The following is a 21,913-nucleotide window of genomic DNA, read 5'->3' on the forward strand; positions in this document are numbered from 1 at the left end:
AAGTTAAACAGATTTGTAAATTACTTCTATTAAAAAATCGTAATTCTTCCTGTACTTATTAGCTGCTGAATACTACTGTGGAAATTATTTTCTGTTTGAAACACAGAACTGTCTGCTGACATCATGAGCACAGTGCTCTCTGGTGATATCTCTGTCCATTTTAGGAACTGTCCAGAGTAAAAGGAAATCCCCATAGCAAACATATGCTGTTCTGGACAGTTCCTAAAATAGACAGAGATGTCAGCAGAGAGCACTGTGCTCATGATGTCAGCAGACAGCTCTGTGTTTCAAAAAGAAAATAATTTCTGATGTAGTATTCAGCAGCTAATAAGTACAGGAAGGATTAAGATTTTTTAAAGAAGTAATTTACAAATCTGTGTAACTTTCTGGTACCAGTTGATTTAAAAAAAAAAAAAGTTTTTCACCGGAGTACCTCTTTAACCTTTTAACCCCTTAAGGACTTAATTTTTACGTTTTCATTTTTTCCTCCTCACCTTCTAAAAATCATAACTCTTTTATATTTTCATCCACAAACTAGTATGAGGGCTTGTTTTTTGCGCGACCAGTTGTCCTTTGTAATGACATAACTCATTATATCATAAAATGTATGGCGCAACCAAAAAACACTATTTTTGTGGGGAAATTAAAACGAAAAACGCAATTTTGCTAATTTTGGAAGGTTTCGTTTTCACGCCGTACAATTTATGGTAAAAATGACGTGTGTTTTTTATTCTGAGGGTCAATAAGATTAAAATGATACCCATTATTTCATACTTTTATATTATTGTTGCGCTTAAAAAAAAACACAAACTTTTTAACCAAATTATTACGTTTATAATCCCTTTATTTTGATGACCTCTAACCTTTTTATTTTTCCGTATAAGCGGTGGTATAGGGGCTAATTTTTTGCGCCATGATCTGTACTTTTTTTTATACCACATTTGCATATAAAAAACTTTTAATACATTTTTTATATTTTTTTTTAAATAAAATGTATTAAAAAAGTAGGAATTTTGGACTTTTTTTTTTCGTTCACGCCGTTCACCGTACGGGATCATTAACATTTTATTTTAAAAGTTCGGACATTTACGCACGCGGCGATACCAAATATGTCTATAAAAAAAAATTTTTACGCTTTTTGGGGGGAAAATAGGAAAAAACGTACGTTTTACTTTTTTTATTGGGGGAGGGGATTTTTCACTTTTTTTTACTTTTACTTTTACATTTTTTTACATTTTTTTTTACACTTGAATAGTCCCCATAGGGGACTATTCATAGCAATACCATGATTGCTAATACTGATCTGTTCTATGTATAGGACCTAGAACATATCAGTGTTTTCGGTGATCTTCTGCTCTGGTCTGCTTGATCACAGACCAGAGCAGGAGACGCCGGGAGCCGGACAGAGGAAGGAGAGGGGACCTCCGTGCGGCGTTATGAATGATCGGATCCCCGCAGCAGCGCTGCGGGCGATCCGATCATTCATTGAAATCGCGCACTGCCGCAGATGCCGGGATCTGTATTGATCCCGGCCCCTGAGGGGTTAATGGCGGACGCCCGCGAGATCGCGGGCGTCGGCCATTGCCGGCGGGTCCCTGGCTGCGATGAGCAGCCGGGATCAGCTGCGCAGGACACGGGCATCGCTCTGATGCCCGCAGTTATGCATAGGACGTAAATGTATGTCCTGGTGCGTTAAGTACCACCTCACCAGGACGTATATTTACGTCCTGCGTCCTTAAGGGGTTAAGGACCCGTGACGTACACGTATGTCATGAGTCCGCTCCCGATCTATATTGCGGGGCCACGGCCTCTAACAACGGCCGGGACCCGTGGCTAATAGCGCGCTGCCGCGTGCTATTAACCCTTTAGACGCAGCATTCAAAGTTGAACGCTGTGTCTAAAGTGAAAGTGAAAGCATGCCGGTTAGCTCAGGGAGCTGTTCGGGATAGCCACGGCGAAATTGCGGCATCCCGAACAGCTTACAAGACAGCTGGAGGATTCCTACCTGCCTCCTTACTGTCCAATCGCCGAATGACTGCTAAGTGCCTGAGATCCAGGCATGAGCAGTCAAGCGGCAGAATCATCGATCAGTGGTTTCTTATGAGAAACCGCTGATCAATGTAAAAGATCAGTGTGTGCAGTGTTATTAGTCCCTATGGGAGCTATAACACTGCAAAAAAAGTGGGGGGAAAAAAGTGAATAAAGATCATTTAACACCTCCCCTATTAAAAGTTTGAATCACCCCCCTTTTCCCATTAAAAAACTGTATAAATAAAAATAAACATATATGTTATCGCCGCGTGCGGAAATGTCCGAATTATAAAAATATATCGTTAATTAAACCGCACGGTCAATGGCGAACTCGCAAAAAAATTCCAAAGTCCAAAATAGTACATTTTGGGTCACTTTTTATATCAATAAGTCCTATCAATGCAAAAAAGGTACCGCTAAAAACTTCAGATCATGGCGCAAAAAATGAGCCCTCATACCGCCCCATACGCAGAAAAATAAAAAAGTTATAGGGGTCAGAATATCACAATTTTAAACGTATAAATTTTTCTTCATGTAGTTATGATTTTTTATAGAAGTACGACAAAATCAAACCTATATAAGTAGGGTATCATTTTAATTGTATGGACCTACAGAATAAAGTTTTTTTTCCCGTTTCGCCGTAGATATTTGGGTAAAATGACTGACGTCATTACAAAGTAGAATTGGTGGCGCAAAAAATAAGCCATCATATGGATTTTTAGGTGCAAAATTGAAAGAGTTACGATTTTTTAAAGGTAAGGAGGAAAAAAATGAAAATGCAAAAATGGAAAAACCCCGGGTCCTTAAGGGGTTAAAGTATATGGGGAAACTGTCCAGCCATTATGACATGCATTAATCTAATTAGCAGCTATGTATGTTTAAAATAAGAAATATCAATAATGTACTGTAGATTGATTGGAAATTAGCTAAGTACCTTTTCAATATCTAACATCTAAAAAAAAATGTATAAATCTGAACAAAGGTGTTGTTTGAGATTTAAATCTTGCTCTTCATTCAATAAACAGCATGTTCATGTGTTCTTTTTCTCCTTTAGGGTACGTTCATAACGTACAGAATATGCTGCATATTTTGTGCAGCTGATTGTGCTACACTTTAACTTCAATGGGTTGCAAAATCAGCTGCATAAAATATGCAACAAAAATATGCAGCAGAACCTGTACGTGTGAACGTACACCTAGGCTGCTTTTTCACTTGGCAGTTATTTGGTGAAAACTGCCACTGCAGTTTTTGAGCCAAAGCCAGAAGTTGATACATGAGAAGGAGAAGTATAAGCCCTTCCTGAGCTATCATTTCTCTGATTGGACAGGGGAGAGCACATAGGAGTTCTATCAGACAGGAGAGAACACAGAGGAGTCCTATCACACAGGAAAGAGCACAAAGGAGTACTATCAGACAGGAGAGGGTACAGAGGACTACTATCAGACAGGATAGAGCACAGAGGAGTACAGAGGAGTCCTATCAGACAGGAGAGAGCACAGAGGAGTCCTATGAGACAGGAGAGAGCACAGAAGAGTCCTATGAGACAAGAGAGAGCACAGAGGTGTACTATCAGACAGGAGAGAGCACATAGGAGTCCTATCAGGCAGGAGAGAGCACAGAGGAATACTATCAGACAGGAGAGAGCACAGAGGAGTGCTATCAGACAGGAGAGAGCACATAGGAGGCCTATCAGACAGGAGAAAGCACAGAGGGATGCTATCAGACAGGAGAGAGCACAGATGAGTGCTATCAGACACAAGAGAGCACATAGGAGTCCTATCAGACAGGAGAGAGCACAGAGGAGTGATATCAAACAGGAGAGAGCACAGAGGAGTCCTATCATACAGGAGAGAGCACAGAGGAGTACTATCAGACAGGAGAGAGCAGAGAGGAGTGCTATCAGACAGGAGAGAGCACAGAGGAGTCCTATCAGACAGGAGAGAGCACAGAGGAGTGCTATCAGACAGGAGAGAGCACAGAGGAGTCCTGTCAGACAGGAGAGAGTACAGAAGAGTGCTATCAGACAGGAGAGAGCACATAGGAGTCCTATCAGACAGGAGAGAGCACAGAGGAGTGCTAGCCAACCCTGACAGTACCCATTTAAAGGAAAACTGTCAGCAAAGTCATCCGCACTAACCAGTGGTACCAGTGCCACTGGTTAGTGCAGGTGACTTTGCTGACTGTTTTCCTTAAGTGTTAAGGTCCAAAATTTGCCACTGAATGAATTCTTACACTATCTTTACTTTATGGCGGTTTAAGCATACATCAATACATCAGACCACAGAGCATTGTACTAGGTTAGGAGTGGAGCCTATCAATACACTGTGGATTTTGAGTTTTAGCTACAGATGCCATCAGTGGTCAGAAAGGAGATGCACATGTAGCTGCCACCAAAATTATTGGCGGCATGCAAGTCTCTTTATATTGCGTAATATACTGTCGATATAGAATTCACAGACACACAGGAGAAAACCACCCCTCCATTCATGTCTATGGGAGGGGGCGTGACGACTGTGGTCATTCATCACGCCGCCTCCCATAGAAATAAATGGAGGGTGCATGGCATGACGTCATAACCACAGCTGGCCAAACACAGTGTTTTAAACAAAAATGTTCAGAATTCCAGGATGCCGCCCGGAGACTGCAGGGGGTCCCAGCAGCCAGACCCCCTGCGATCAGACTTCTAATATAAGATGTCCAGAGGCAGAGTTTCCCTTGATGTAGGGAATTTGGAATGCTGTACATTTATATAATTAAATATCTCCAAATAAACCACTGCATTGAGAAGACCACCATTTTACTGAGACCAGATTTCTGTGACTGATTTTCAGTTCCTCATTTATTCTGCATTCTTTGAGAAGACTACCCCTCTAGAGGACCCACTTTTTGTGCAATTTTACAGGTTTTCCTGTATGCGTATTTAAGTTATATCTAGAAACTCAATACTCCCATTATTACAGTACATTTAAAAAAAAGCTTATACTGTTTCAGCATTTTACAATGCGACAAATTTACCTAAACATAAGTTTTATTACTCAACTCTCAAAACTCAAAATAACAATATATTATTTTAAGAATATCAGTACATAATGAAACTCTTGTAGTATACTTAGTAATCCCTAGTTCAGTGTTATCTTATATTTTTGTTTCGCCTGTACACAGACTAATTATCCTTCCCACTTATGTTGTTTCTCTATTAAGTCATATACCACTGTGAAGCAATTAACCTGTCATTATGGTTCTACAGTGCCATTTGTTTGTATGTTAACTCTTTGCGGCTGAGGAGCAACAATCACTTTTCCGTATTACATATATATTTTTTATACCAGTTTCTTGTAAAAAAAAAAAAAAAAAGGAATAATAACAAAAAAAATAATAAATAAATACTTTCATGTTTCACAGAGAAAATATGAATTTTTCATTTAGCTCTTTTAAAATATCCACATTTAAATATTTTAAGCAAAAAGCTATATGAAAGAAACAAAACCAGAAAAGGTCTTCCCCATGCATCCATTATGCTTTTAATTGGATGGCAGGGGCAAGATTGATACACGAATGGTGCTCCAGGAACACACTGATGTCACCGGTGCAGCATCCTCAAGCCTGCATGGAGCCGGACCGAGTAAGGAACCTACAGCGGTGACGTCAGCTTTGCAGGATAAAGCCTTTTTTTTTTTCAGTGGCACAATGCATTATTATACTGAAAAATTACTTCCACACTAGATCTACGTTCTATAAATGAAAAAAAAAAGTGGCTTAAATTTATGTGTACATTTGTTATATTACTATTGCCATGACTGACAACTCTCTTGGTGCTTTTCTTGACATGTAAGCTCATATCATACATTTTGTATGTCATCCTCTTTGCCAATACAGCTTGGTAAGGCTTGGTTCACATATATCAGGTGTCTGACATAGTTTCCCTCCGGCATGCAACGGAGAAAAACTGATGCTAGAACTGATCCCATTCATTTGGTTGGACACGACGAAGGGCACCAGACAGGGGAACGCAGTTTGCTGTTTTCCTCTGTCCGCTGTGCAGAAGCAATGGCCGCCAGATGCCATACCATACAACTGATGACAACTTGTCCTCAGTTGTGGCATCAGTTGCATTGAGATCTAGGCTAAGTTCGCCTATTCCGAATGCTGGACATATATGAACCCAACCTAATTTATCACTAAATATCACTCATCCAAAAATTCACACTCCATGATTGCTTTTCTTTAGTCCTCTCTAACCTGTTGTTTTCAGCAGTTTTGTTACAGTTCTGTCACACACATTGACTCCACCCATTTATTTTTTTAATTATTTTGCTATGCCTTTTCTATGTTAACCCCTTCAGGACACAGCCATTTTTTGCACATCTGACCACTGTCACTTTAAGCATTAATAACTCTTAGATGCTTTTACTTTTCATTCAGATTCTGAGATTATTTTTTCATGACATATTCTTCTTTATGTTAGTGGTAAAATTTTGTCGAAACTTGTATAATTTATTGGTGACAAATTTGAAAATATGATGAAATCTTCATTTTTTACACTTGCATTTTCTTGTAGACCCAGTTTTTGAATTATTACAAGGGGTAAAAGGAGAGAAATCACACTAAAATTTGTAACTCATTTTCTCACAAGTAAGGAAATATCTCATATGTGTATGTCAAGTGCTCTGTGGGTGCACTAGAGGGCTCACAAGGGAAGGAGCCATAATGGGATTTTGGAGAGGGACTTTTTCTGAAATGGTTTTTGGGGGGCATGTCACATTTAGGAAGCCCCTATGGTGCCAGAACAGCAAAAAAAAAACACATGGCATACTATTTTGGAAACTACAAACCTCAGGGAATGTAACAAGGTGAGCCTTAACACGTGGGGTGTTAAGGCTCACCTTGTTACATTTCCTGAGGTTTGTAGTTTCCAGAATAGTATGCCATGTGTTTTTTTTTTTGCTGTTCTGGCACTATAGGGGCTTCCTAAATGTGACATGCCCCCAAAAAACCATTTCAGAAAAAGTCCCTCTCCAAAATCCCATTATGGCTCCTTCCCTTCCCTTCATTATGGCTCCTTCCCTTCCCTTCTTTGCTTTCCAAAAGCCAAATGTGTCTACTCTTCTGAGCATTGTAGTACGCCCGCAAGGCACTTAACGTCTACACATGGGGTATTTCTTTACTCAAAAGAGATGGGTTTACAAATTTTGGGGGACATTTTCCCCCATTACCCCTTGTAAAAATGTAAAATTTGGGGGAAAAACTGCATTTCAGTGAAAAAAACAAACATTTGCACATCCTACTTTGACGAAAAGTCGTCAAACACCTGTGGGAGGTGTTTGACGACTTTTCGTTAAAGTAGGATGTGCAAATGTTTTTTTTTTTCACTGAAATGCAGTTTTTCCCCCAAATTTTACATTTTTACAAGGGGTAATAGGGGAAAATGTCCCCCAAAATTTGTAACCCCATCTCTTTTGAGTAAAGAAATACCCCATGTGTAGACGTTAAGTGCCTTGCGGGCGTACTACAATGCTCAGAAGAGTAGTCACATTTGGCTTTTGGAAAGCAAATTTTGCTGAAATGGGTTTTGGGGGGCATGTCACATTTAGGAAGCCCCTGTGGAGCCAGAAAAGCAAAACATTCCCCACATGGCATATTATTTTGGAAGGTACACCCCTAAAGGAACGTAACAAGGGGTACAGTGAGCCTTAATACCCCACAGGTGTTTGACGACTTTTCTTTAAAGTCGAATTTGTAAATGAATTTTTTTTTCACTAAAATGCTGTTTCTTCCCCCAAATTTTACATTTTTTAAAGGGGTAATGGAAATACACCATGTGTGATTGTCAAGTGCCCTGCTGGCACACTACAATGCTCATTTACACCCTACTGGTGTTTGACAGGTCTTTTGAACAGTGGGCTGAGCAAATGTAAAATTGGATTTTATCATTTTAAAGGACCACTGTTCCAAAAATCTGTACGACGCCTGTGGGGCATAAATGCTCACTGTACCCCTTTATAACATTCTGTGAGGGGTATAGTTTCCAAAATGGGGTTACATGTAAGGGAGGGGGGTCATTGTTCTGGTACTATGGGGGCTTTGTAAACGCACGTGGCCTTCAATTCCAGACAAATATTCTTGCCAAAAGCCCAATGGCGCTTCCTCTCTTCTGAGCATTGTAGTTCGCACGCAGAGGACTTTACATCCACATATGGGGTATGTTCCTACTCAGAAGAAATGGGGTTACAAATTTTGGGAGGCTTTTTTTTCCCCTATTTTCCTATTTGTGAAAATGAAAAATTTAGGGTAACACCAGCATTTTAGTTAAAAAAAAATTCTTTCGTTTTCCCATCCAACTTTAATGAAAATTTGTCAAACACCTGTGGGGTGTTAAGGCTCACTATACTCATTGTTATGTTCTGTGAGGGGTGTAGTTTCCAAAATGGAGTCATATGAGGGTATTCATTTTTGCATTTAAGTCAGAACCGCTGTAAAATCAGCCACCCCTGTGCAAATCACCAATTTAGGCTTCAAATGTTCATAGTGCCCTGTCACTCCTGAGCCTTGTTGTGCGCCCGCAGAGCATTTTACACCCACATATGGGGCATTTCCGTACATTTTGGGGGTCTTTTTTTCCTTTCAACTCTTGTGAAAATAAAAAGTATGGGGCAACACCTGCATGTTAGTGTAAAATGTTTTATTTTTACACTAACAGGCTGGTGTAGACCCCAACTTTTCCTTTTCATTAGGGGTAAAAGGAAAAAAAGCCCCCAAAAATTTGTAACACAATTTCTCCCGAGTACGGAAATACCCAATATGTGGCTCTAAACTGTTTCCTTGAAATACGATAGGGCTCCAAAGTGAGAGAGCCCCATGCACATTTGAGGACTAAATTAGGGATTGCATAGGGGTGGACATAGGGGTATTCTACGCCACTGATTCCCAAACAGGGTGCCTCCAGCTGTTGCTAAACTCCCAGCATGCCTGGGCAGCCCGGTTGTTTTGCAACAGCTGGAGGCTCCATTTTGGAGACACTGCCGTATGATACGTTTTTCATTTTTATCGGGGGGGGGGGCAGTGTAAGGGGGTGTATATGAAGTGTTTTACCCTTTATTCTGTGTTAGTGTAGTGTGGGGTATTTAGGGTACATTCGCACTGGCGGGGGTTTCGGTGAGTTTCCCGCTAGGAGTTTGCGCTGCGGCGGAAAATTTGCCGCAGCTCAAACTTGAAGCAGGAAACTCACTGTAAACCTGTCACTTGTGACTGTACCCTGTACATTCCAATGGGTGGGGGGGGGGGGTCAAACCTCCAGCTGTTGCAAAAGTACAACTCCCAGCATGCACTGACAGACCGTGCATGCTGGGAGTTGAACTTTTGCAACAGCTTGAGGCACACTGGTTGGAAAACCATCCGTTAAATTCTGTTATCTAACTCAGTATTTTCCAACCAGTGTGCCTCCAGCTGTTGCAAAACTACAACTCGCAGCATGTACTGATTGCCAAAGGAGATGTAGTTATACAACAGCTGGAGGTACACAACTACTACTCTCAGCATAGCGGGACAGGCATTTGCTGTTCGTGCATGCTGGGAGTTGTAGTTTTGCAAGATTTAGAGGGCCACGGTTTAGAAACCACTGCTCAGTGATCTCCAAACTGTGGCCCTCCAGATGTTGCAAAACTACACATCCCAGCATGCCCAGACAGCAAACTGCTGTGTGGGCATGCTGGGAGTTGTAGTTTTGTAAGATCTAGAGAGCCATAGTTTAGAGATCACTGCACAGTGATCTCAAAACTGTAGCTCTACAGCTGTTGCAAAACTACAAATCCCAGCATGCTCAAACAGCAAACAGCTTTCTGGGAATGCTGAGAGTTGTAGTTTTGCAACATCTGGAGGGATACAGTTTTGAGACCACTGTATAGTAGCCCTCCAGATGTTGCTAGGCAACTCAAGTCATCTTCGCCCGCTAGCCGCACGTCATCTCCGCCCACTGCTGCCAGCGCCGATGGTTGCCGCCACCGATGGTAATTGACCTTCGGCGCAGGTCACAGGACAGTTCCCCTGTTCTTCCGCACTACTGTGGGTGGGCAGAACGGGGGAACCAAACTTTCGACCCCCTGTCCCCGATCTGCTCTAGGTCGGTCGCTTCTGACCGACCAATAGCAGGGATAGGAGGGGTGGCACCCCTGCCACCTCACTCTTATCCCTTCAGGGGGATCGTGGGTATCTTGGACACTCCCGATCCCCCTTATTTTCATGGTCACCGGGTCACCGGAGACCCGTATGACCCAGAATTCAACGGTGATTTGCAGCGATTGCCTACATGGAGGGGTCTCAGGACCCCCCTTGGTATTTGCACGGGATGCCTGCTGATTCATATCAGCAGTCATCCCAGTCTGGCGCGCGGCGGGGACCGAAATTCCCACAGGCGTACAGGTACGCCCTGGGTCCTAAAGTACCAGGTGTTAAATAAATTGCTTCTATCCTGATGCTTTGATACCTACCTTGGCCCACATGTATGTTTTCCTTTTTTAACCTTTCTATTAGGTTTATCCTTGTGTCAAATTTGAAACACAGCAATTAGAGATGAGCAAACTTACAGTGATTTGATTCGTCACGAACGTCGCGGCTCGGCGGTTGCTGACTTTAGCCTGTATAAATTAGTTCAGCTTTTAGGTGCTCCGGTGGGCAGAGAAGTTCGTGACAAATCGAATTACTGTAAGTTCGCTCATATCTAATAGCAATCTTAAAATGACCAACATTTGCCACAAGCTTTATTGAATTCCTATCTTGAAGGAGATTATATATCCTTCCAATTTTTCAGAGCACTGTTCGTGGAGGACATGTTTTCTTTCAATTAGTCAACTCTCAAAGCTTGGTAAGATCCTTAAGCACTTTCCCTTTGACCTGCAGACAAATCAAATTTCTGTTGGTATTTGTTTCAGAAATGCTCATTACAAGGTGATTCCATCTTTTATTCTATTTATTCTATATTTATATTCAGTATTAGAGGATTCCATAATGTTTTCCTCTACTTGTGCTGAAAGAAAAACACATCAATAATCACTAATTCAAATCATTTACTCTTATGTTCTACTGTCACACAAATATACTGTTTTATTTCATATGTGTGAATTGAGTATTTGCTACAAAGTGACATTGCATTCTCTTTCATATTCCTGCAAAAAGTTTTAACTTTTTTATTTTGTCATATGTCACTCACAATAACAAAAACAGAAAAACATATCTCTTCATCATCCCCAAAAAGCAATAAAGGAAATTAACTTAGCTTTCAAAGGGTTGAACGCCAAACCCTCAATAAATAAATAAATAAATAAATTAATTAATTAATTAATTTAAAAAAATCACTACTCCAGATTTATTAATCTGCCAGAAACAAAACATTTCCCTATAGCAACCAATCCCAGCTCAGCTTTCATATCTTAACAAGCTCTAATAATAATTAAAAAAAACTTAGCTGTGATTGGCTGTGATGAGACAACAGACAGTTTTGGTTTCAGGTAGATTAATAAATCTTGGCCAATGTATCCAATAAAAGAGGCAGCACTTTAATATGTAACATGGTTTAAAGGTGGTGTCTAACCAACAGAACTTGTCTCAAATCCACAACACAGGCTCATTATTCTACAACAGATAGTATACAACCCTTTCACATTTTGGGATAGCTTATCTGTTGAGTGTTTTTGTCAGTGACCAATATATAATACATAATTTATGGCTTTGGATAAACAAACCAAACAATAAATACAGTGGCCCAGATTTACTTGAAAAAGGGGTGTGACAAGGGGTATATTCTCATAACGCGACTTATATACTATTGAATTCACAGAAAATCCTGTAAATAAATGGCTGGAAATTTCCACCAAGAAAAAACAGGTCAGAATACTTTCCCAACCTGTAAATCTGTGAATCCTCATATTAAATAGAGAGGAATCCTGCAAGTCTGAAACATTTCCCACTAGTAAAAACTCAACACTCTTATTAAGGCTGGGTTCACACTACGTTTTGTACTTACGGTTCCCGTATATGGCTGGGAGGAGGGGGGCGGGGCTTAATCGCGGCGCCCGCACTCAGCCGTATAGGGGAACCGTATTTAATGCATGTCTATGAGCCGACCGGGGTGAACCGCAGCCTCCGGTCGGCTGCGTTTTCAGCCTTATGCGGTTTCCCTGTGGTCACCTGTGTGCTACTTTTTCTATCACATAGCTTGTGGTTTTTGGTCATTGAGCATTTTTATATATTTTTTTTTATCTTCAAATGGCTGCATACATTTATATCCAAGAACAGCTAGAAATAATGCTCAATGTGCAGCAAATGTAGATGTGCAATTATTGATCTAGTGACTGTGGTGCTTTTTTTTTATAGCATTAGTAAAAGCTTTTAAACACGTACATTTAACAATCACATTTATACAGTCTGTTTCTCACTAACACAAATCACATGCAGCAAGCAGAAGCACGTTAAAATTTTTTACGAAGTAAAACATTTTAACAGACCTGTGGAGGGAACTGCCTCCCTTTTTGGTCAGGGTACATGACATAAGCAGCTTGTGTGTAGGCATAGCTTTTGAAGCGAGGTTTGGGAGGAGGTGAAGGGGTGTGCACACGTCCCTGTGCTACATTGACAGTGATCTAAGAAGAAGAGATGAGAGGACAAGGCACACACAGATTGGTAAATGAATACAGACCAAGATTAATACAGTAGGTTTTTTAATCCTAGATTCACCAGCAAATCTCTCCTAATCCATTATATTCTTTAAAATGAAGAGATTTCTTTACATCAAGAAAAAGGAATGTTACACAATGTGTATACAATATTAATGTACTTCTCTTCATGTGAAGCACAATTCATCATTGTTTATATCGCCTTTAGCTGGCTTAGCGGGAAATCGAACTTGATTAAACTTTTACTTGACTGAAGTAAATATACTTAGTGGGCATCTTTTTTTTTGCAAAGGATTTACAAAGCTTTAACATAACAAAAGTAGTAATACTCACCTTACAAGTTCCCTGCCGCTAGGGTGCCAGTGCTTCCTGGGTCCCAATGATGTGCCTCATTATTGGTGGCCCCATCGTAGCCACTTCATTACTGGAGCCAGGTGATCAGAGAACAGCAGGGGACCCCAGAAGCAATGGCACAGGATTGGCAGGTGTTTGGTAAGGTGTTTATTATTCTGTTTGTTATTTTATAGCATCGTTAGCCATTTGTAAAACAATACGTGGAGCTGGACAACCCCTTTAAAGTTCTTACCTTATGTATATGCACTTTATTTTTTTGCTTGCTAAAATCCTGTGAAAAAAAATTATGTTGTGGCAGAAAAATTATTATTTTACCATTTGACTGCTATATGTTTAAATTGAATGTTCTGTACATTAAATGGATCTATGCTTAAATCAGACCAATCAGAAACTAAAAGAGGTAGTCATGGCTCATCATCAGGATTTCAAGCATACCTCTTTTATTCCAATAATCTGTTCCAAAACCGATATGTAAGTCTTTTTGTTGATATGTAAAGGAGTCTAAAGTGCCCAGGAGGCATTCCCTAGCAAAGCAAGAGCCCAGGATTATCTAGCCTACCTCCTGTTATTCACCGCCTCCCTGCCCACTGTCTATCAAAGAGGGAAAGCGTATGCAAGTGGGCAAGGAAGTAGTGAATTAGAGAAGATGGACTGGCTAACACTGGGCTCTTGCAGTGTTGTTGAATGCTACTTTGGCACTTGAGTCTTATTTACATATTAGGGAAAAGGCTTATATCTTGGCACTGAAAAAAGTATGGAAATACTTAACTCATCACAGAATAACGAAGAGAGTAGCATGATAGCCCTGCATAGTGCCAAAAAAGAAGAAAATAGCATTGTAAATTCACTGTGAATTCCCTAACCTTACTTAATATGTTCTCTTCCTATTGCTTTACATAGCATTAACAAATTCTGCAGGGCTCACTCTCATCTTACCCTAAGGCCAAAACAATCCTTTCAATTCTATGTTATCAGACAAAAATACTACATAAGCCTGTGCAATGCCAAGCAACAGAAGTTAGACAGATATAGGTACTTGTATGACATTTCACTGTTCACCTAATGCTGGGAATGGTTTATGCTTTGCTGAAGTTATATTAAAATTGATTATTTTTTCATCTCTAAATGTGTAAGAAAGGTTTATTGTACTAGAAAACAGCATTCTTGGAATATTCGAAAAAATGATTTACCTGTAAATAAAAGAGAGACCGACGGGGGGTGCCTCACGTATTACCACTTAGACCCTATAGGGAATAAGGTGAAAAGAAGGGCTTGGATGGCCCTTAGGTAGTGGCTGCTCACCTGGAGTGAATAATAAATTTGCATATAACCCAACAAAACAGGTAACCAATATAAGGAGGAACAGCTGCTATGCCCAGGGTCCTAGGAGAAGAGATGATCCAATCCTGATGCAAGTAGAAAAGGGTGGAGGAAAAACAACCCTTAGAGTTGCACTGCTGTTGCCCAGTAAGAAATGGAGTCCAAACCAGGAGTAATTCAAAGCACTGGAGTGGTTTATATAGAGCATAAAACCACAAAAGATAGGGATGACGCATTTTGGGGGAGCCACCCCCTTCCTCAGATCAATGTAAGGGTTCTTAGATACAGCCAGAATATATATGTTAAAAAATTGGCGCCAATACAATAGGGGTAGAGCTACAATGATGACATCATACATCAAACAGTAAGTATTAAAATATATAACATAAAAATGTATAACATTACAAGGTAAAAAAAAACTGTATATAATAGTGCAAGGTAAATGGTACAAATAATCAGAGTACATTTAAAGGATTGCCAGAGTACAGCGCTGCCACGAAACTGCAACATCCGGCTTCCAGATGGAGCCAGAGGTTACAAAACTCTGCAGTGTCTGTGCATCCATGTGACCCGAGTGGTCCAATCAGAGTGTGGGGGCGGGTACAGCTGTCATTGCTTCTGTTGCGGCTACTTGTAGTTAAATAGGGATTACAGGATATAGCAAAGGTACTCGGACATGATATACCAGTTGCAACAAATGTGTACTACATTATGCATATATTCCTGCTTAAAAAGAAATAACTCTGAACGTCACAACTCAATTTACAAGTGAAAACTGTCCTGTATGCTCACGCTGTCATATATTTTCACGCCTCTACCGTTTCATCTATGTTTGGTATTGCTCAAATAGTATGTCATTGGCAAGCACACTCTGTTTATTATGTCACCGCTAAGTGATTTTTCATGTAAACAGTGCACCCTGTACATTGCATGATGCAGATACCTCTGTGCGCCCCGTCACTCATATAATTCATGATCACATGTATGTGCTGCATCGCTTATGCAATCTGTCACTGGTGAACACACCCTGAGTGTGCCAAACTCTATGTGCACTCAGTATGCACATCTCCATACATTTATATATCACAGTGCTCCACAATATGCCACAGCGAGTACCTTTGATATATCCTATCATCCCAGTTTAACTAACAAGTAGCCGCAACAGGAGCAGTGACAGCTGTACCCGCCCCCGCACTCTGATTGGACCACTCCGGTCACGTGTATGCACAGACACAGAGGCGCTTTGTAACCTCTGGCTTCAGCGCTGTCAACATCATCTCCTCCTCCTCACTGTGCGGTCCACAAGATGTTGACATCTGGAAGCTGGATGTAATATATATATATATATATATATATATATATATATATATATATATATTATGGCTGTATCTAAGAACCCTTACACTGATCTGAGGAAGGGGGTGGGTCCCCCAAAACGTGTCATCCCTATCTTTTATTGTTTTATGCTCCAAGAAAACCTCTCCAGTGCTTTGAATTACTCCTGGTTTGGACTCCATTTCTTACTGGGCCACAGCAGTGCCGCTCAAGGGTCGTTTTTCCTCTACCCTTTTCTACTTGCAAAAATTATTTTTTAGAGATGTAAATATTTGCAATAATGATATAAAATCTGCATTGTGGCATACTACCTGTGAAGCTGCATATGGTTAAGCAAAGGGAATTTGGTAGACCTTTATTGTATTTTTCGAAGTACCCCATTTTCCGGCGTATAAGACGACTGGGCGTATAAGATGACCCCCAAATTTTACAGTTAAAATATAGAGTTTGGGATATATTCGCTGTATAAGACTACCCCTCTACTACCATATGGTACCTTACCATTGTTCCCCCACACTAGGTTGTCAGCATAGTTCCCCCATACTAGGTAGGCAGCATAGTTCCCCCACATTAGGTTGTCAGCATAGTTCCCCCACATTAGGTTCTCAGCATAGTTCCCCCACATTAGGTAACGAAGGAGAAAATGGGAAAAAGATGGGGCGCTCCCTAGTGTAGTATTTACGGTAGATAAAAAAGACATTGCAAAATAGCCACCACCAACACCTAAGGTGTCGTATTGACCTTTTGTAGAGATGCAAAGGGGGCCAGAGTAACCCGTGTCATGTGGTCTACGGGTGTGCAGGGAGAAAAAAAAACAGTCTGCTGCTCTCACCCCTTTTTTTCCCATGCTCTTCAGTTGACTAGTCTTGCATCAATAGTCTATAGTCTATGGTCAGGCTAACTGCTTAAATGTGGTACATCAGTCAGCATGCCATATACAGTCTATAATACCTGACACCACTGCTTTCTTTCTATCCATCATACACACATCCCAGACATATCGGGGGAGATTTATAAAAACCTGTCCAAGGGAAAAGTTGCTGAGATGCCCATAGCAACCAATCAGATTGCTTCTTTCATTTTTGAAAAAGCCTTTGAAAAATGAAAGACGCAATCTGATTGGTTGCTATACACAACTCCCCCATATAATACTTCCCCAATATAATACTGCCTCAGAGCACAAATCTGCCTCTGCTGGCTTACAATCTTACCATAGTGCATAATGTTGCCATCTGTCAGAGAAGTCAAGCACATGCATCAAGATATCCCTTATATGTAAAAAAAAAAAAAAATCTTGTATCTTTATCTCATGTTACAAAACTAATGCTTGGCTTCCCACTGTAGACAGTTTTGGTGGGGGTTATAACAGCCCTATTCATGTATTTTTTGTATTTTTGGCATTTTTTACTGTATGTTGTCTGTACCACTTGATTTTTATGTACATCTATGGCATGATCAAACCCACTCCCCCCCCGTCTTCCCTCCCCCATCCCGTAATCACCCATTATCATTGCTGTTATAGCTACTTGCCGATGCACAAGACTTTGACATCTTCTATATCTGTATGAGTTTTAATAAATTGATTTGCTTGAGACTAAGCGTAAGGCTACAGTCACATCACGATTTTACCATACTGTTTTGAATCCAATCTCCAACGCCTTAAAAACTGATACCGTTTGCAATGACTACAATGATATGAAAACTGTATACGTTTTTATAAAAGTCACAAAATCCTTTGTAAATAAAAACAAAAAACAGGACAGGATACAAAACCGTGGCAAACTACAAAACTACAAACTACAAAACCGTGGGGAAAACACAGAAAAATATACAAAAACTTACACAACCTTGTGTAAGTTTTTATATGGGCGGTCAATGTATAAGGCAAGCAATACTGTTGTATACTGTTTTCAAATACAAAAAGTAATTAAAAACAGTATGGCAAGATCATGATGTGAATGCATACTCTGATTCTTCTGTTTGCCCATTTTTTTCCAACACATGAATTTCATAAACTTACTGGCTGACATTTATCATTGTCTTTAGACAGTTTTTTGTGTCTACAAAAGGCGCAAAAAAGGCGCAAGCAGGGTTTATTTGCTTATTTTTTGCACCTTTTGGTTTACACATTTCTGCTGATTTTGAGATGCAATCCACTGATTTTGGCAATACGCATGATATGGAAGGGTTTTATGAACTGCACCTTTTTGTGAAAAGGCACAAAAAAGGCCCAAAGCCACTGAAAATTCTCTAAAACTACACCAGTCCAGACTAAGCTTAGCTTTTTGGTGTATGTGAAGAGTGAAATTTCAGAAAATGTGACCTGCGCAAAATGTATCAAATGCTCTGTGACAATTTAATAAATTTTGTGCTCCCACACATTACCAGCACACAAAAAAAAAGGTGTAGAAAATTGCTTCACATACACCTACAATGATAAATGCCCGCCACTGTTCCTGTTCACTTAGAGCTTTTTAAAGTTACCCCTCACCATGATAGTTGCTATTGACATTAAAGTTATAGCTGATCAATGTTCATGGATTAATGAACCACTATAAAATACAATGTCTCTAGGTTAACATTAACATACTATAAAAATGTTGCCATAAAATTTTACAATTTACCCCTTAACCCCTTCAGGACCAAGCCCATTTTGGCCTTAAGGACCAGAGCGTTTTTTGCACATCTGACCATTGTCACTTTAAACATTAATAACTCTGGAATGCTTTTAGTTATCATTCTGATTCTGAGATAGATGTAAATTTTTGTGGTAACTTGCATCCTTTGTTGGTGAAAAATCCGTAAATTTGAAGAAAAATTAGAAAATTTAGCATTTTTCTAACTTTGAAGCTTTCTGCTTGTAGGGAAAATGTATATTACGAATAAACTTTTTTTGATTTACATACACAATATGTCTACTTTATGTTTGCATCATAAAATTGACAAGTTTTTACTTTTGGAAGACACCAGAGGGCTTCAAAGTTAAGCAGCAATTTTCCAATTTTTCACAAAATTTTCAAACTCGATATTTTTCAGGGACCAGTTCAGTTTTGAAGTGGATTTGAAGGGTCTTCATATTAGAAATACCCCATAAATTAACCCATTATAAAAACTACACCCCCCAAAGTACTCAAAATGACATTCAGTAAGTGTTTTAACCTTTTAGGTGTTTCACAGGAATAGCAGCAAAGTGAAGGAGAAAATTCTAAATCTTCATTTTTTACACTCACATGTTCTTGTAGACCCAATTTTTGCAAGTTGTAAAAGGAGAAAATTTTTACTTGAATTTGTAGCCCAATTTCTCTCTAGTAAGCACATACCTCATATGTCTATGTAAAGTGTTCGGCTGGCGCAGTAGAGGGCTCAGAAGTGAAGGAGCGACAAGGGGATTTTGGAGAGCACGTTTTTCTGAAATGGATTTTGGGGGGCATGTTGCATTTAGGAAGCCCCTATGGTGCCAGAACAGCAAAAAAAAAACCCACATGGCATACCATTTTGGAAACTAGACCCCTCGGGGAATGTAACATGGGATAAAGTGAGCCTTAATACCCCACAGGTGTTTCATGACTTTTGCAAATGTAAAAAAAAACAATTTACCTAAAATGCTTGTTTTCCCAAAAATTTTACATTTTTAAAAAGGGTAATAGCAGAAAATACCCTCAAAATTTGAAGCCCAATTTCTCCCGATTCAGAAAACACCCCATATGGGGGTGAAAAGGGCTCTGCTGGCGCAATACAGGTCTCAGAAGAGGAGTAGTCACATTTGGCTTTTTGGAAGCAAATTTTACTCTGGTGGCATGCCACACTTAGGAAGCCCCTATGGTGCCAGGACAGCCAAAAAAAAACACATGGCATACCATTTTGGAAACTAGACCCCTCGGGGAACGTAACAAGGGGTTAAGGGAACCTTTATACCCCACAGGTGTTTCACGACTTTTGCATATGTAAAAAAAAAAAAAAAAAATTACCTAAAATGCTTGTTTTCCCAAAAATGTAACATTTTTAAAAAGGGTAAAAGCTGAATATAGCCCCCAAAATGTGTAACACAATTTCTCCCGAGTACGGCGATACCCCATATGTGACTCTAAACTGTTGCCTTGAAATACGACAGGGCTCCAAAGTGAGAATGCCATGCGCATTTGAGGCCTAAATTAGGGACTTGCTTAGGGGTGGACATAGGGGAATTCTACGCCAGTGATTCCCAAACAGGGTGCCTCCAGCTGTTGCAAAACTCCCAGCATGCCTGGACAGTCAACGGCTGTCCAACAAAACTGGGAGTTGTTGTTTTGCAACAGCTGGAGGCTCCGTTTTGGAAACAGTGGCGTACCAGACGTTTTTCATTTTTATTGGGGAGGGGGGCATGTGTATATGTAGTGTTTTTTACTTTTTATTTAATTTTTTGTTAGTGTAGTGTAGTGTTTTTAGGGTACAGTCACACGGGCGGGGGTTCACAGTAGTTTCTCGCTGGCAGTTTGAGCTGCGGCAGAAAATTTGCCGCAGCTCAAACTTGCAGCCGGATACTTACTGTAAACATCCGCCCATGTGAGTTTACCCTGTACATTCACATTGGGGGGGGGGGGGACGGGGGACATCCAGCTGTTGAAAAACTACAACTCCTAGCATACGCTGACAGACTGTACATGCTGAGAGTTTTAGTTTTGCAACAGCTGTAGGCACACTGGTTATGTATCACTGAGTTTGTGACCTAACTCAGTGTTTCACAACCAGTGTGCCTCCAGCTGTTGCAAAACTACAACTCCCAGCATGTACAGTGCATGGTGTACGGTGACTGCTGAGAGTTGTAGTTTGCAAAAGCTGAAGGCACACCGGTCGTGAAACACTGAGTTAGGTTAAAAAAAAACTCTGAGTTTCACAACCATTGTACCTTCAGCTGTTGCAAATCTACAACTCTCAGCAGTCACCGACAGCCAATGAGCATGCTAGGAGTTGTAGTTATGCAACCAGCAGATGCACCACTACAACTCCCAGCATGCACTTTAGCTGTTTGTGCAAGCTGGGAGTTGTAGTTATACAACAGCTGAAGGTACACTTTTCCATAGAAAAATGTGCCTCCAGCTGTTGCAAAACTATAAGTCCCAGCATGCCCATAAGGGAATGCTGGGAGTTGTGGTTGTCTGCCTCCTGCTGTTGCATAACTACAGCTCCCAGCATGCCCTTTTTGCATGCTGGGAGCTGTTGCTAAGCAACAGCAGGAGGCTGTCACTCACCTCCTGCTGATGCTCCGGGACGCAGGTCAGTCCCTCGCCGCTGCCTCCGCTGCTCCTGGGGCCCCGATCCCAACATTGATGCCGGGGATCGGGGTCCCCAGCTCCCGGGGTCCATGTCCCGCACTCGCTCACGTCCTCCGGAAGAGGGGCGGAGCGGGTTGCGGGAGTGACACCCGTAGCAGGCGCCCTGATTGGTCGGCCGATAAACCGGCCGACGAATCAGGACGATCGTGAGGTCGCACCAGTTCCACCTCACCCCTGCAGGCTATGGCTGTTCGGGGCCGTTTCTGACGGCCGCGATCAGCCAGTAATTCCGGGTCACCGGGTCACTGGAGACCCGATTGACCCAGAATCGCTGCAGATCGCTGGACTGAATTGGCCTGCGATCTGCGTCCATCGCCGACATGGGGGGGCATAATGACCCCCCTGGGCTGTATGCCGCGATGCCTGCTGAACGATTTCAGCAGGCATCCGGCTCCGGTCCCCAACCGGCTAGCGGTGGGGACCGGAATTCCCATGGGCGTATGGATACGCCCTCGGTCCTTAAGGACTTGGAATGCAGGGCGTATCCATATGCCCTATGTCGTGAAGAGGTTGAGGACTCAGACCATTTTCACCTTAAGGAGTCAGCAAATTTTCGTTTTTGCTTTTTTTTTGTTTTTTCCTCCTTCCCTTCCAAAAATCATAACACTTTCAATTTTGCACCTACAGACCCATATAAGGTCTTGTTGTTTTGCGTCATCTATTGTTCTATGTAATGACATCTCTTATTTTATAATATAATCTGCGACGAAACGAAAACATTTTTTTGGTGGGGTGACATTTTGGAGGCTCCCGTTCATACGCAGTGCTCTTTTCGGTAAAAATTACACATTATCATTATTCTGTAGATCCATACGGTTACAAGGATACCCAATTTATGTATCTTTTTTATTTTAATACTTAAAAAAATTATAAACTACATGCACCAAAATTTGTATG

The 21,913-nt window shown here is 40.9% G+C and overlaps 1 protein-coding gene across 2 annotated transcripts in view; it reads right to left on the bottom strand.

Annotated features, from left to right (window-relative positions):
• DMD (dystrophin) overlaps nt 1-21,913 on the bottom strand; it is a 2,642,350-nt gene that overhangs the window by 1,976,363 nt on the left and 644,074 nt on the right. For both annotated transcript variants that reach the window (XM_056556147.1, XM_056556148.1), the window contains exon 9: nt 12,528-12,662. In XM_056556147.1, the coding sequence (XP_056412122.1) occupies nt 12,528-12,662 (135 nt within the window). The remainder of the gene's footprint in view (nt 1-12,527; nt 12,663-21,913) is intronic.

The sequence above is a fragment of the Hyla sarda genome, chromosome 2, assembly GCF_029499605.1.
Source record: "Hyla sarda isolate aHylSar1 chromosome 2, aHylSar1.hap1, whole genome shotgun sequence".
NCBI lineage: Eukaryota > Metazoa > Chordata > Amphibia > Anura > Hylidae > Hyla > Hyla sarda.